This window comes from Anolis carolinensis, chromosome 1, assembly GCF_035594765.1.
Source record: "Anolis carolinensis isolate JA03-04 chromosome 1, rAnoCar3.1.pri, whole genome shotgun sequence".
Classification (NCBI taxonomy): domain Eukaryota; kingdom Metazoa; phylum Chordata; class Lepidosauria; order Squamata; family Dactyloidae; genus Anolis; species Anolis carolinensis.
Window position 1 is genome coordinate 66000825 of NC_085841.1, and position 13996 is coordinate 66014820.

Consider the following 13996-nt stretch of genomic DNA (forward strand, 5'->3'; position numbering starts at 1 on the left):
AGATGTTGTTGTACCCTTTCAAGAAGGTCTTGACAAGGTGGTCGGAGAACAGAGATGGTCTACCATGTTGTTGAAAACACCAGGATAGAGCGGCCAGGTAAGATTTCATAGAAGCAAGAGAAAGTTTTTGGTCTGCCAGAGACATAAGGAAGTCCAGCACAATCGGTACCGAGGTTGGGAAAACAGTAATTCCTCGGGAGCGAAGAAAGGAGCGAAAGCGAGAGACTTTATAAGTGTAGGCCCTGGTTGTAGCCGGTTTGTGAGCTGCGCGGAGGACCTCCTGTAGGTTTTGCGGGAGGGAGGTCAGGCGAGAATCCTCCAAGCAGTGAGATGTAGAGAGGGGAGATCCGGGTGGAGGATCTGGCCGTTCTCCCTGGATAAGAGGTGTGGCAGAAGAGGTAGAGTGAAGAAGGTCGCCTTGGAGAGATGAAGAAGAGCTGGGAACCAAGACTGACGAGGCCAGGCTGGAGCTATCAGGATCGCCGACGTAGGTACCGACCGGAGTTTCTGCAGGACCTTCGGTATCAGAGGAAAGGGCGGAAAGAGATAGATCGGTTCCGCCGACCAGTCCAGAAGGAAGGCGTCTCCCAGGCAGCCTGGAGAGGAGGACGGGGGGAGTCTTGCCCCGTATCGAGGCAGCTGAGCGTTCTCGGGAGAAGCGAAAAGGTCTAGAGTGGGGAAGCCCCATTTGAGAAAAAGAGAAAGAAGAGTCTCGGGGTCGAGCATCCACTCGTGGGAGGAAGTCGTCATCCTGCTGAGGGCGTCTGCCAAGTTGTTCTGGATCCCGGGAAGGTGAATCGCCGAGATTTGGATGTTGCGGGCTATGCACCAATGCCACAGCTGGGAGGAGAGGAGCATCAGCTTCCTTGAACCCGTGCCGCCCTGTTTGTTGATGTAAAAGACTGCTACCGTGTTGTCTGACTGTATGAGTACAGATCTCTGGGAGATCAGGCGTGAGAAGGCTCTCAGAGCCTTGAAGATAGCAAGGAGTTCGAGAAAGTTTATGTGATTTGCCTTCTCGGAGGGAGACCAAAGGCCCCGAACAGTGAGACCCTTCATGTGGGCTCCCCAGCCGAAGTTGGATGAGTCCGTGGTTATGGTAGTGGAGGGAGGAATCGGGTGGAACGGAAGACCCCTGCAAACGTTGGAGAGGGACTTCCACCAGAGAAGCGACCGACGAGCGTGAGGCGGGACCGAGAGAAACCTCGAGTTGGGGTGGCGGAATGGCTTGAAAGCGTCTATGAACCACCTTTGAAGAGGCCGGAGATGAAGCCTGGCGAACGGGGTCGTGAAGACTGTGGAGGCCATGTGGCCGAGCAGTACTTGGATGGATCGAGCCCGAACCCTCCGGTGGGTCTCGCAGAAGATGATTTGTTGGCGAAGAGCTAGAAACCTGTCGAACGGGAGGGAGACAGTTTGAGCAATTGAGTCGAACAGGGCACCGATGAAGCAGATTTTGTTCGACGGGGTGAGGTGAGATTTGTCGTGGTTTAATTGAAGACCGAGAGATTCTAGAAGACAGAGGGTGTAGTCGACGTGACGTCGGAGAAGGGCAGGGTCGGATTCGACCAGAAGCCAGTCGTCTAGATACGGAAAGACTGTGATCCCCTGGAGCCGGAGGTGGGCAGCCACGACAGCGACGACTTTGGTAAAGACCCTTGGGGCCGTAGCGAGGCCAAAGGGTAAAACGGTGAACTGGTAGGTCTGGTCGAGAACTTTGAAAGAAAGGAAGCGCCTGTGGTTTTCTCGAATCGCCACGTGGAAATAGGCGTCTCGAAGGTCTATAGACACGAAGTAGTCTCCGCGTTGAAGCATCGGGAGGATGGAGGCGATGGAGACCATCCTGAACTTGGTTGGACGTATGAAGACATTGAGCATGCGTAAGTCCAGAATTGGGCGGAGGCCCCCACCCCTCTTCGGGACCGTAAAGTAACTGGAGAAGAAGCTTTGAGGGTCCTGTACCGATGGAGAAGGCCGAATAGCCCCCTTGGCGAGAAGGGCGTCGACCTCTGCGAGAATTTCTTGAGAAGGGTTGGAGAGAAGGACTTGACCCGTGGGCGGGAGTTCTTCGAATTCCAAGGCATAGCCTTCTTGGACAATTTTGAGAACCCAGGCATCTGAAGTAATAGATTTCCACCGGTGAAAGAAGGGAGCCAGGCGGTCTAGAAAGAGACCATGAGGCTGATTTGGTGAAGGGGAGGGGTGCGGAGGCATGAGAGCTGCATCGGTACCGTAGAAAGAGTCTTTGGAAAGAGAGATGGCGTCAGGAACGCCGGAGAGGTTGACCAGCGGTGGGGGTGGCTCGGCCGCGTTGTCTTTGTGGCTGAGCGGCCCGACGGGGTTGCTGGCGATTTTGGTTGTTTGATACCGAGGGACGCCGGAAGGATTGATGGCGGTAAGAAGGAGGCGGGAAGCGTCGAAAGCGTTGAGGAAACCACTTGGTGCGGTGAACCTGGGGTTGATCGCCGCATTTAGTGGCCAGAACTTTAAAGTCGTGGTTGGTTTTTAGCTTGTCGTCGGTGCCAGAGTTAAAGAGGCCCATGGCGTCGAAGGGGAGGTCTTCGATGACCTGCCTCGAGGAGGAAGACAGACCGGAAGATCTCAGCCAGGCGTGGCGACGAATAGCAATGGCGTGGGCAATCATCTTGCCGGCCGTGTCGCCCGTATGCTTAGCCATCTGGATTTGATGATGCGCTAACGAATCGGCCTCTTGTTGGAGGGTAGACATAACCGACCGGTCTTCGTCGGACAACTTCGAGAAGAAGGGCTGAGCTTTTTCCCAAAGAATCTGCTGGTATGCCCCCATACAGGCCCCATAGTTCGCCATTCTACAAAGTAGAAGGGCTCCGGAATAGAGCTTCCTGCCGACCGCGTCGAACCTCTTGCCCTCTCTGTCTGCGGGGGTAGTGGATTCACGACCGGAGGACTGAGAAGCTTTAACGACCATGGAATTTGGGTCGGGATGGTGTTTAAGCCATTCTAAAGAGTCGTCGTCCGTACGATACCAAGACTCGATTCTCTTCGAGGTAGGAGGGATCGAGGAAGGGGTCTTCCACGAAGACTGGATGACATCCAGGAGGTAAGGTAAAAACGGCAACAGCGTGGCTGGAGGGGCCTGGGCTTGGACCCGTTTGAAGACTGGGTCAGTAACTGCCTTGGAAGTCTGTTTGATTTCTAGACCCAGGGCGTCGGCCATTCTAATCATTTGTTCGGAGAAAGCCCGAATGTTGTCGGTAGGCGAAGGAGGGTCCACCTCATAGGCGTCATGAGGAGGAGAGAGATCAAGGCCTAAGGATACCACCGAGGCCGAGAGAGCGGAATCAGGGCGATCTATATCGATCTCATCGTCCCCAGCCCCTTGAGGGGACTGGGGGGGAGATGACAACACAGTCTCTGGTGGCGGCAAAGCCTCAAGAGCAGAAGCCATCTGTGGCCGAGTATCTTTGGAGGCCGAGGCCTGGGCCGCTCGAGCCAGGCGAGTGGTCTGTCTACCCCGTTCCGGTGTCGAGGTCGGGGGAAAAAGCTGCTGGCGAGACGGACGATGAGAGACAGCAGGTCGAGGAGATGGCACCCTGACCACTGTCTGAGTGGAGTGGTGGGGTGAGTCCTGTAACTCGCCATCAGAAAGTTGCTGAGGAGACGTTTGGCGAGGTCGCTGAGCAGGAGCGATCGGAGAGGACCTTCTAGAAGAAGTCGCCGAAGAAAGGACGTCCATCTTGGAGGAAGCAGAAGAGGAAGAACGTTGGGTTGCCCTCTTCTTAGCGAGTGGTTGTTTTGATGGAACCCTCAGGGATTTTCCCGGCGTGGGAGGGACCATTGCTGAGTCGGATTGGGTCCGACGAGCTTCCTCGTGAGCCCTTTTAAAGGCGATCTTCATCGCAGAGGTCGACGGAGGAGCCCCAAGATGGGATCGGGCCGAAGATACGGAAGCCACCGAGCTCGATGTCGAGGAAGGGCCGACCCGACCAGAACGTGTCGACACCGTAGCCGTGGTGAGTGTGCACGGTGGTTTAGCGGCCTTAGACGATCTGGAGGCTCTGGACGCCTTAGACGAGACCGAAGGGGCTTTAGCTGTTGAAGCCGACATCGAACCCGGATTAAGCGGCGGCTTCGTGCCCGAAGTCGACGGAGCGGGTTCAGGGGCAAGCGATTTTTCGTAGAGCGCCGCTCTAAGCCTCGCGGCTCTATTTTTTCTAGCCTGAGCCGTTAGGGCCAGGCAGAAGCGGCAGGTACCGATGACATGTGCCTCTCCGAGGCAGTAGAGGCACTTGGCGTGGCCGTCGGAATCAGGAATTTTAGCGGCACACTGAGTGCAGCGCTTGAAGCGAGTCGTAGACATGAGAATCCGAAGTGAACCTTGCGGCGGAAAAAAAGGAACTGGGGAGGAGACGCCGAGGGCTGCCTTATATGCCCTCCGGGGACGGAGGGGCGTGGCTACCGCCAAAATTTAAACTTCAGCTTGGGAAGAGTTTCCGTTGGGACCTGCGCAGGCGCAGCCTCTCCATTAGTGTGCATTCACAGAGTACACGAAGAAAAAATATTCTCTTAAATTATCTCCTTTGTGGCCTACTATATTATAGTTTATAAAGGAAATAAAAGGCATGTTGTGTCTGACTTTCAGCTCCCACCCCCTGCTCCCAAACTACATAAAAATGCTTGAGTTGTGACTGAAAGTGTCGAAGTAAGGAAAAGCCCTCAAAACTTAATTTCCTTAAGGAATAGAAACAGTTATGGTTTTCTATGGAATTTTAGCATAAGATATGATTTTCAAGGCAAATTTTAACCACGGCTACGGTGTCGACACGTTCTGGTCGGGTCGGCCCTTCCTCGACATCGAGCTCGGTGGCTTCCGTATCTTCGGCCCGATCCCATCTTGGGGCTCCTCCGTCGACCTCTGCGATGAAGATCGCCTTTAAAAGGGCCACACAAATTCCTTCAAACTTTTCCTATTTGATACTACAGCAAACTTCCAACTGTAGGAATGCTATAATACACAAAGATCAAATAGATGGCAATTTCCTACATCCTGAAAAGCTCTAGCTGGTCAGTTTTCTCCAGGTGAGAAAACTTTCAGATCTGTGTAGAAGACCTAAAAGTCACGTTGCTAATAAGGGTACATAAAATGCAAAGGAAAAAAATGTTACTAGTCAACATTGTTTTGTCATAGGCACATAATGTAGCATTTCTCTAAGATCATTTGTTGCCCCAACTGTGGTCCCTATCACACCTGAATACTCACTCGTAGGTAAGAAGAGGGACATCACTCTTTCCTTCTTTATTTGTGATGATGCCCCTTTTGACACCACTTGACCTTCCAAAGTTGTCTTTCGCCAGAAGATCAAACACTTCATTGTTATAAACTTCGACAACAGAAACTTCAACCAAATGGCTTCCTAGTGGTTTTTCTGAAAGAAGCCTAAAGAAGGGGAAGAGGAAAGGGAATGCTTAAGAGGTTGAAACCAAAGGTTAAGCAAATGGGGCTTACCATCTGGGAGACATTTTCCTCCTCCTCCTCCTCTTCTTCTTCAGCGTTTGTCCCGCTTGATGGCGGGGTCTGTTTTACTTGTTTGTTGGCACCATTTCACCCAGTCGTGCGCCTAGACAAGGTGCCAGCAGTCTTCAGGTCATTATGCAATGTACAAAGCCAATGTTGCTTTGGTTGTCCCTTTGGTCTCTTGCCAGGCACTTCTAAATCGAGAGCAGTCTTGCGAATCTGGGAGACTACTGCAGCCTAACTTAAGTGCTTATAAAATACAAAAAATCCATAACCCTGAGCACTGATAACTTTAATGAGAAATATGGGCTCTTTCAAAATCCAGCGCACTCCTGCTTCAGTGGCTTTTACAGAATGAGACCAGGTTTTTTTAGCATACATTTCAAATTCATAAGATCATAGAAAATATTGTGAATAAACTCTTTGTTTACAAGTAGTGTATGTACAAAAATTATAATTTCAAAAATAAAACTGCTCTGTTGATGAAAGCAGCAAGCTGGGGAACAGGATACCATAAAGTTCAATTTTTAAACATTTAAAGCAAATTATTTCCAGTTGGTTGGTCTGCTGCAAGAGCAAGCAGATAATTCCTCCTCAGTTACCCCAAGAAGCCTCATGGAAACTACCATAATTGTTTTGCAGAGTTTCTGCAGTGCCAAATGACATCATGACTATATTAACTAATATATACACAAGAGATAACAGTAGATATTGCTAGTAGTCAATGCAGTTTCCACCTAAATATTGTATTGTGAGGCAACTGGATTAGTTTTTTTCCTATTAAAGGAAAAACAGGTCATGCACTTTTATATTAAAAACTGAGTTGGATCCAACTGGTACTCTCAGTCAGTAGATAGTCTCTTCCATAAGCAGAAAGGCTTTCTGGACTCAGATCCTCCTTATGCAAATATATATATATATATATATATATATATATATATATATATAGAGAGAGAGAGAGAGAGAGAGAGAGAGAGAGAGAGAGAGTAAATTTCAAGACATAGGATTGGGTTGAGTCCTTGTCATGGTGTCTATTAGCTCTTTTTCAACGGTTTTTAACTGAGCACAAGAGCTAGAATTTTCCCACTTCATTATCTCTAGATACAACCAATTAGTTTTTATAGCATACATTTCATGTTGTGTATCAATTCCCTTATTTATTTATTTATTTATTTTTCAAACTTATATGCCGCCACTCCCCTAGGGCTCGGAGCGGCTTACAAGAACCGGCTAAAATCAACAATTTAAAAAACATCTTAAAAACATCCTAAAAGCACCTTTTAAAACATCAACAACAGAACTCAAAAGCCTGTCGAAACAGATGTGTCTTACATGCCCTGCGGAAGGCCGACAAGTCCCGCAAGGCACGAACTTCAGGTGGCAAGGTGTTCCAGAGAGATGGCGCCACTACTGAAAAGGCTCTGCGTCTGGTTGTTGTTAGACGCAAGGTCTTAAAACTGGGGACTTCCAACAGGTCTTGGTCCTCAGAACGGAGGGATCTCTGGGGTTTGTAGGGAGTGAGGCGGTCCCTCAGGTACATCGGCCCTAGACCATGTAAGCCCTTGAAGGTAAGCACCATCACTTTGAAAGTGATCCGGTGCTCAATTGGTAACCAGTGCAGCTGCCGTAAGATTGGTGTTATGTGGCATCTTATTGGGACTCCCGCAAGGAGCCGGGCAGCTGCATTTTGCACCAATTTGAGCTTCCGGATCACCGACACAGGAAGGCCAATGTAAAGGGCGTTACAGTAATCCAGTCTCGAGATGAGTAATCTTCACTGAGAGAAGCTCATTAATATTTTTATTTGCATTAGTTTTATAGGTTCATTGTTATTTTGAAATTCAATAGTACTTGAAGGGACATACTACAGTTCTCGCTATGCCAAATTCAAAGAACAGTCTCATAACTCTCAACAGAAGAAGCACATATATACAGTAACAATACAGTGCATTGAATGAACCACAAAAAGCAACAAGGAAAGAATGAAAATGTAAAATATCAAAACAACAATAAGTTGTGCAAAAATCCTATTAAATGAAAATGGTTAATAATTCTATACATTGAATTGGCAACTGATTTTAATCTGGAGTAAATATACACATTGGTATTTTTGAATAGGCTTTAATAATTATTTAAAATTAAAGCCAAAATAAATAACAAACTTTTACCCATCTTCCTGTGGCTTATTCACAGGAACATTTCATGATATTGTCATCTGTCAGCAGATTAATAACCACAACTGAACTAAACTGTGGAATAAACTATCAGCTGTGACAGATGGTCTAAATTTACAAGTCTACTTCTTTTAGACCATTAAAAACTCTTTAGACATACTTTGAAGTTAAAGCGCCTTTGTTTTATTGATATCTTCTGTACTAGCAGGCCTATAATAACCTTTTCATACAAATGAAATGAATGAATGAATACTAGTATGCTGCATCAGAGGTACCTGAATACTTCTTCAGTGGCTCTAGGAATAATACCCAAATCTGATTCTTCTTCTACGGGGAAGGCAAAATTATCTTCAGTCTGGGGGCCCAACATAGTATATGTTTTTCCACTCCCGGTCTGTCCATAAGCCATAATGCACACATTGTATCTGAAAGTCAGAAAGGTTGCTCATTCTTGAAAAAAATATTTTCTATTAAAGGAAGCCAATACCTACACACACATATATGGTGTGTGTTATTATTTCTAATTTTTAGAAAAAACATACAATTAAATGCCCTTACTGCAAAATATTACAATGCCTTGAAATTACCCATCTTAGCCTTTTGTTCCAGAATTTATTCCCCTATCCTGAGGAAAATTATAAAATTATAAAATGAAGGAAGCAGTTCAGGGTTTATCAGCACTCTGGTATATATGGTGAAACGTTCCCTTTTCTTCCTCCTATTAAGCGAGTTAACATCTGGATGTGTTTCATTAAGCTGATTGAAGCAGGTCAGAAGAGAACAATGGCATAAAATGCAGAAGAAAAAGAAATGTATGGCTATTAAATACACCATAAAGAGATATGATGGAACTGAATACTCTATACTCTTTTCTTTTTTTTTTGGAATCTCACTTTCAGAATCTTTCAGGTAACTTGTGGCTCAAAACAGTATTATCCCCCTAAACATGGTGGATACTCATGATTTCTGAGATATCCACACATACTCAATCTCTTATTAATAATGAAAAAGACTACAGAGTACTCGTGTGGGGGAGATGTTTAGAATAGTACAGTCATCCTTCCACATTTGCTGGGGCTAGAGACAAAGGACCACCACAAAAGTTTTTAAAAAAACCCATAATTAATAAAATCGCTATTTTTTTATCCATATGGAATACCTCTCCAGGTATACCCAGTTTCTCAAGCATGATTCTATTGTAAACTTCTAATGAATTGTACTAATACCAAAAGATTCCTAGAGAATTATTCTCTCTAGAAATCTCTAGACCCTCGACCATGACTGGCAGAGGTTGTACTGGAAGATCTAGAGCAGGGCTATAGCTGTGTGTGTGTGTGGGGGGGGGGGGAAGGGTTCACCCCCCCCTCCCTGAAAATTTTCAGGTTTTTTAAAAAAACGTGGTTTACTCATAAATTTTAACTGGTTAACGAAATCCCTGTGAGTGTCCACTGAAGTTTATTGATGGAGCCTGATTTCTAAATTATTTTGCGTTATGGAACTACTCTTCATGATTAGCTTTAAAAAGTTTCAACACCCCCCCCCCCCACCACCACCACCACCACCACCCACACAATTTTTTTCTGGCTACGGCCCAGACCTAGAGGTTCCTAAACAGATTTTAATAAAATCCACAAATAACCAAATCTGCAAAAGTCAAATCCACAAGTTGAAGTGTGTTTATTTCAACTTGCTTGTGAATCACGGGCTGCCTATTTTTGTATATGGCCAAAGGGGTCCATGTGTGACCAAAGATAATGAAAGTACCACCATATCCGATTTCAATCACACCACAAACTTGTGAGCTTCAGGTAATTGTCTGCTATATGTTGTCAGACTTCAAATGTACCTCTTTAGGCCCACATTTTTGTGTAAAGCTTCAATAAGCCATTCTCGAAGATGACATGAAATACCATTCAGTCTAACTACAAATAGAGGAAGATTATTCTAAGTTAAAATGTTGTGTCTCTTCAGATTTTATAGAAATAAAGCTGATCAAAACCACAGATGGCATAACCACTCCGCTTTTCCAGACCCACAATCTGCTTTTGTTTAAATAGAGCATCCCAAAAAGTCATAAAGTACTTTTGTTTTTAATAACAGAACATTTCCTGAAGTGCTGTGAAAAAGCCATGTTTCAAGGCAGTTATTTCAAACAGAAGTTGGCTCAAAGGATAAGATGCTTCAGCAATGCGTGCACACAAATTGCACTGGAGGTGGTTACTTGTGTGCAGAACAGGACAATTGCAATTTGAGAAAGAGAAGCAAGCAACTTCTCTTTCCCCTCTGAGATCCAATGCTTTTAAAGGCTAAAATGAATGAGGCAATACTGATTCCTAGCAGTTGGATAGTTAAGGGAGGAAAAACATAGTTACTATACCTCTATGGAAGATACACTATCTAAGTAGTAATGGAGAAGGGAAGGAAGAGAAACGAAGAAAAGAAAAGAAAAGGCCTCTCTCTATTCCATCTGAAATATTTGCTCTCATTCATCAACGCACCCATCCAGCAGAGATGTTAGTAGAGGTGATACATCTGTAAATACTGCAACTTGTGAATCAGCAGCACTGTAAACTCTGTAGAAATAAAATATGATTCATTTTGAGAAAATGATATTCAAAGTGACCTTGAGAAAATGATCTTCACAGGGACCAAAAACCAACAATAAAGAGTAGTATGTTTTTCTGAAACCTTAATGTTAGTTTAACAATAGTTATTCTCCCCCAAGCAGTTATATCTAAAGCAGAGAATTACACATGCCTACTCTGAAGATGGTTTAGACATCAGGAAATTAAAAGGGAAGCTCAGCCACGTCTCTATTTTAATAGCCAGATGCGAGGAATTTAAAGTGTTCTGGACACTGCCAAGCCTGGAGGATCTTGTCAAATCTGAGTTATTTCTAGAGACACAAACTAAGTTAAGACACACTTTATTGGACCAAATGTGTTGGTGGAGATGCCAGAAAAAATTAGATCCTTTGAGCTTTATAAAGCTTTCCTTTCCTTCAAGCTAAAATGTTCAAAACATGATTTCAAAAAGGAGAAAAACAAAGAAAACACAATGTAATCTATATTTTTTGGTGTTCCAAACTCTGTTACTCCCTCCTTTGTGGGACTAGGAAGGCCCCATCCTTGCTTGCATTTTGTAGATAGATGAAAATAGTCCTCTGCTATCCAGCATTTAGGGAATAATGAGAGCTGGACTTTGGGGAATTGTGTGATTGGGATTTTGGAGTTGGTATGGAGTGTTAATGCCGTTTAATATTTTAGTGCTTAATAGTTTCATGACACAAAATGTTTTTATATTTTTATATTTTTTGGACGAAGGGATTTTAAGCATGTTTTATGTTTTATATTTTATACTGTATTTAATTGGTTGTAATATATTTTTATATGTTGTTGTTTTTAATGATGTATCGGCATCGAATATTTGCGAACTGTACGCCGCCCTGAGTCCTTTCGGGTGAGAAGGGCGGGATAGAAATATTGGAAATAAATAAATAAATAAATATTTATACTTCAATGCATTTATATTGCTTAAATTTACATTGTTTTGCGTTTATTGTTAGCTGGGAGAAAGACGTGATAAAATATAAATAAATAAATAAATACTTATTGTTTGCTGCTATAGTAAAAACAAGGGTACAAGATTTTCAATCACAGTTTAGAAAAAAATCATTTGTATGCCATCTAATAACATAAATCTAAGAGGCAATTTGCAATTAGTAAGCATAAGGAAAATTGATGCACAAAATAAACAGAAAATTAAACTGTCTCAGAGTTAAAACACAGATTTTAAAACTCAGTAAGACTAGACAACTATGAAAGGGCCTAGGTGAACAGACAGTAGTAGGCAAGCCTCTTTAGCAAAGCTGTTCCATATTAAGGCTGTGTCTATTAAAAAGGCCTTTCAATTGTAATGACATACTTCACATTATTAAACATTATTAAGTGGGAACGAACGGTGGAGGCCTCTGAAGGTGTCCTAAATACATTGCTCTATTGGTAACTGCTGGGATTTAATGCTAGGACTCCTTGAGGATACTAAAATGTATGGATGCTCAAGTCCCCTTTTAATAAAATGGCACTGTAAAATACCATCCTTAATATAAAATGAAACAAATTTCAAAGTTTGCTTAAAAAAAAATCATGCCATGGCAGGCAATTGCACAGGGAGGTATAAATGAGAGTAGTAATCTTTCCAATAACCTGGGAGATTGGAAAGTATTTTTCTGAAAGCAATGTTTATTCATTACAATGGGGAAAAACCCAATTTGTTATGTTAATTATTGGTCTGCTTATTGCTTTTCCATTGCTTCCTCTTTCAGGGGGAAAAGACTATGAAGACTGATAAGTAAATGGCTGAAAGCCTGGAGAATTCCCATGAAATGGCTATACAACTGAGAGTTAAATTTAATTTTTGAAAGTATTGTTAGTGTTACTTGTAGCACAATAAAATAACTTTTCCCCTCATATTACTTTTGAAATGTGATTTCTTTATGCCTCGTTGCCTAAAAAAAGTACCTACTTACAAGTTATTGTATAGTTTAAAAGCCAACAATATACATTGGTCTAGAAAATGCTCAAATTGCTGAATTCCAACTAATAATAATGTGTCTATATCTGCAAATGGCAGTTTCTGAACTTATTTTAAAAGGCAGCTGCACCTGTAATGTACTGCAATAGACTAAACAGGCTATAGGAAATTGTGAACAAGCTATTTCCATCCAGGTCACGCCACCGCTGGTGTTAAAAGTTAACATTGACAAAATGGGCTAGAATCAAAAGAAGTCACTTGAGCCTTTATTAACAGTTGGAAGCAATATGTGGGCCCTTGCCAAACCTGACTGCTTAGATTAGGGGCAGGAATACTCTGCAACTTGAAGGGATGTACTACATCATATCATAGAATCACAGGATCCATCCAGACCAGGCCCTTGGCAGGCAGAAATCTTTAGTCAAAGCACTCCTGGAAGAGATGTTACATCTTTTTTTTTTGCCAAATTTCTTTGCTGAAACCAAATTAGAGGGATACTGAGAGTTGGGGGAGGGGGAGTGTGGATATACCAAAAGCTGCACTGTGCACCCAAAGGAATGCACAGGTCACAAAAACTTGCAGGTCACAAAAAACCCCATCCTCCTTTTAGAGCAGGCATGGGCAAACTTTGGATCTCCAATTGTTTTGGACTTCAACTCACACAATTCTTAACTGTCAGCAAGCTGGCTGAGATTTCTGGGAGTTGAACTCCAAAACACCAGAGGGCCAAAATTTGCCCATGTCCGTTTTAGAGTGTGAAACCTCAAGAACACCATTCACCTGGTTGGCCAAACCAGCAATCGGTGTGTTACACATTTCTTTGCCCCAACTAAACTAACATAATCATTTTTCTCTTTGTGCTTGTTTTAAGAACAAACAAACAAACAAAAACAGGTTGTTGTGACTCTTCCAGGCTGTATGTCCATATTCCAGAAGCATTCTTTCCTGAAATTTTGCCCACGTCATGAGAGAATGATTCTGGAACATGGCCATACAGCCCTGAAGACTCAAACAACCCAGTGATTCCAGCCATGAAAGCCTTCAACAACATATTGAACAAAAAAACCCCAACACAATAATGTCCAGTCATTTGAAAAAAACTTATTTATTTCTAAATATAAATTAAAATGTTTCCTCTGGCCCAAAAGTGTTACTGTCAAAAGAACATAAGATGATCCCATTGGATCAGATCAAAGGCCTCTCTTGTCCAGCATTATATTCAGTGGCCAACTGGTTGTCCCAATGAGAAGCCCACAAACAGGATGTGAGTGTGATAAGGAGTGGAATGATTATCCCAAGTGGAAAGAATTGTGCATGGTCTTGCCCCTGAGTTCTACCCCTCTCTCTTCGTCTAATCCAGGGGTCCCCAAGCTTTTAAAGCCGAGGGCCGATTCACGGGCCCCCAGACTGTTAGCGGGACAGACTATAGTTTGAATAAAGCATGAACAAAATTCTCTGCACACTGCACATATCTTATTTGTAGTGTAAAAAAAATTGAAAGTACAATACAATATTTAAAATGAAGAACAATTTGAACAAACATAAACGTACCAGTATTTCAATGGGAAGTGTGGGCCTGCTTGTGACTGATGAGACTGTCAAGTCACTTAGGATTGTTGTTGTCTGCCTTCAAGTTGTTTCAGACTTAGTGTGACCCTATGGGGTGGGGGGCCAGGTAAAGGGTCTTGGAGGGTAGCATCTGGCCTGTGGGCCTTAGTTTTGGGACCTCTAATCTAATCCTTTTTTCTCTCTTCCACCACTGGAATGCAATTTCCAAAATACTTCCAAATTGAAA

The 13996-nt window shown here is 43.6% G+C and overlaps 1 protein-coding gene across 2 annotated transcripts in view; it reads right to left on the bottom strand.

The window, feature by feature from the left end:
* kif25 (kinesin family member 25) overlaps nt 1-13996 on the bottom strand; it is a 56644-nt gene that overhangs the window by 13696 nt on the left and 28952 nt on the right. Inside the window, exons 9-11 of one of the 2 annotated variants that reach the window (XM_008124653.3) lie at nt 10167-10241; nt 7944-8093; nt 5240-5416 (exon numbers count right to left, since the gene is read on the bottom strand). In XM_008124653.3, the coding sequence (XP_008122860.2) occupies nt 5240-5416; nt 7944-8093; nt 10167-10241 (402 nt within the window). The remainder of the gene's footprint in view (nt 1-5239; nt 5417-7943; nt 8094-10166; nt 10242-13996) is intronic. The other variant, XM_008124658.3, reaches the window with a different exon arrangement.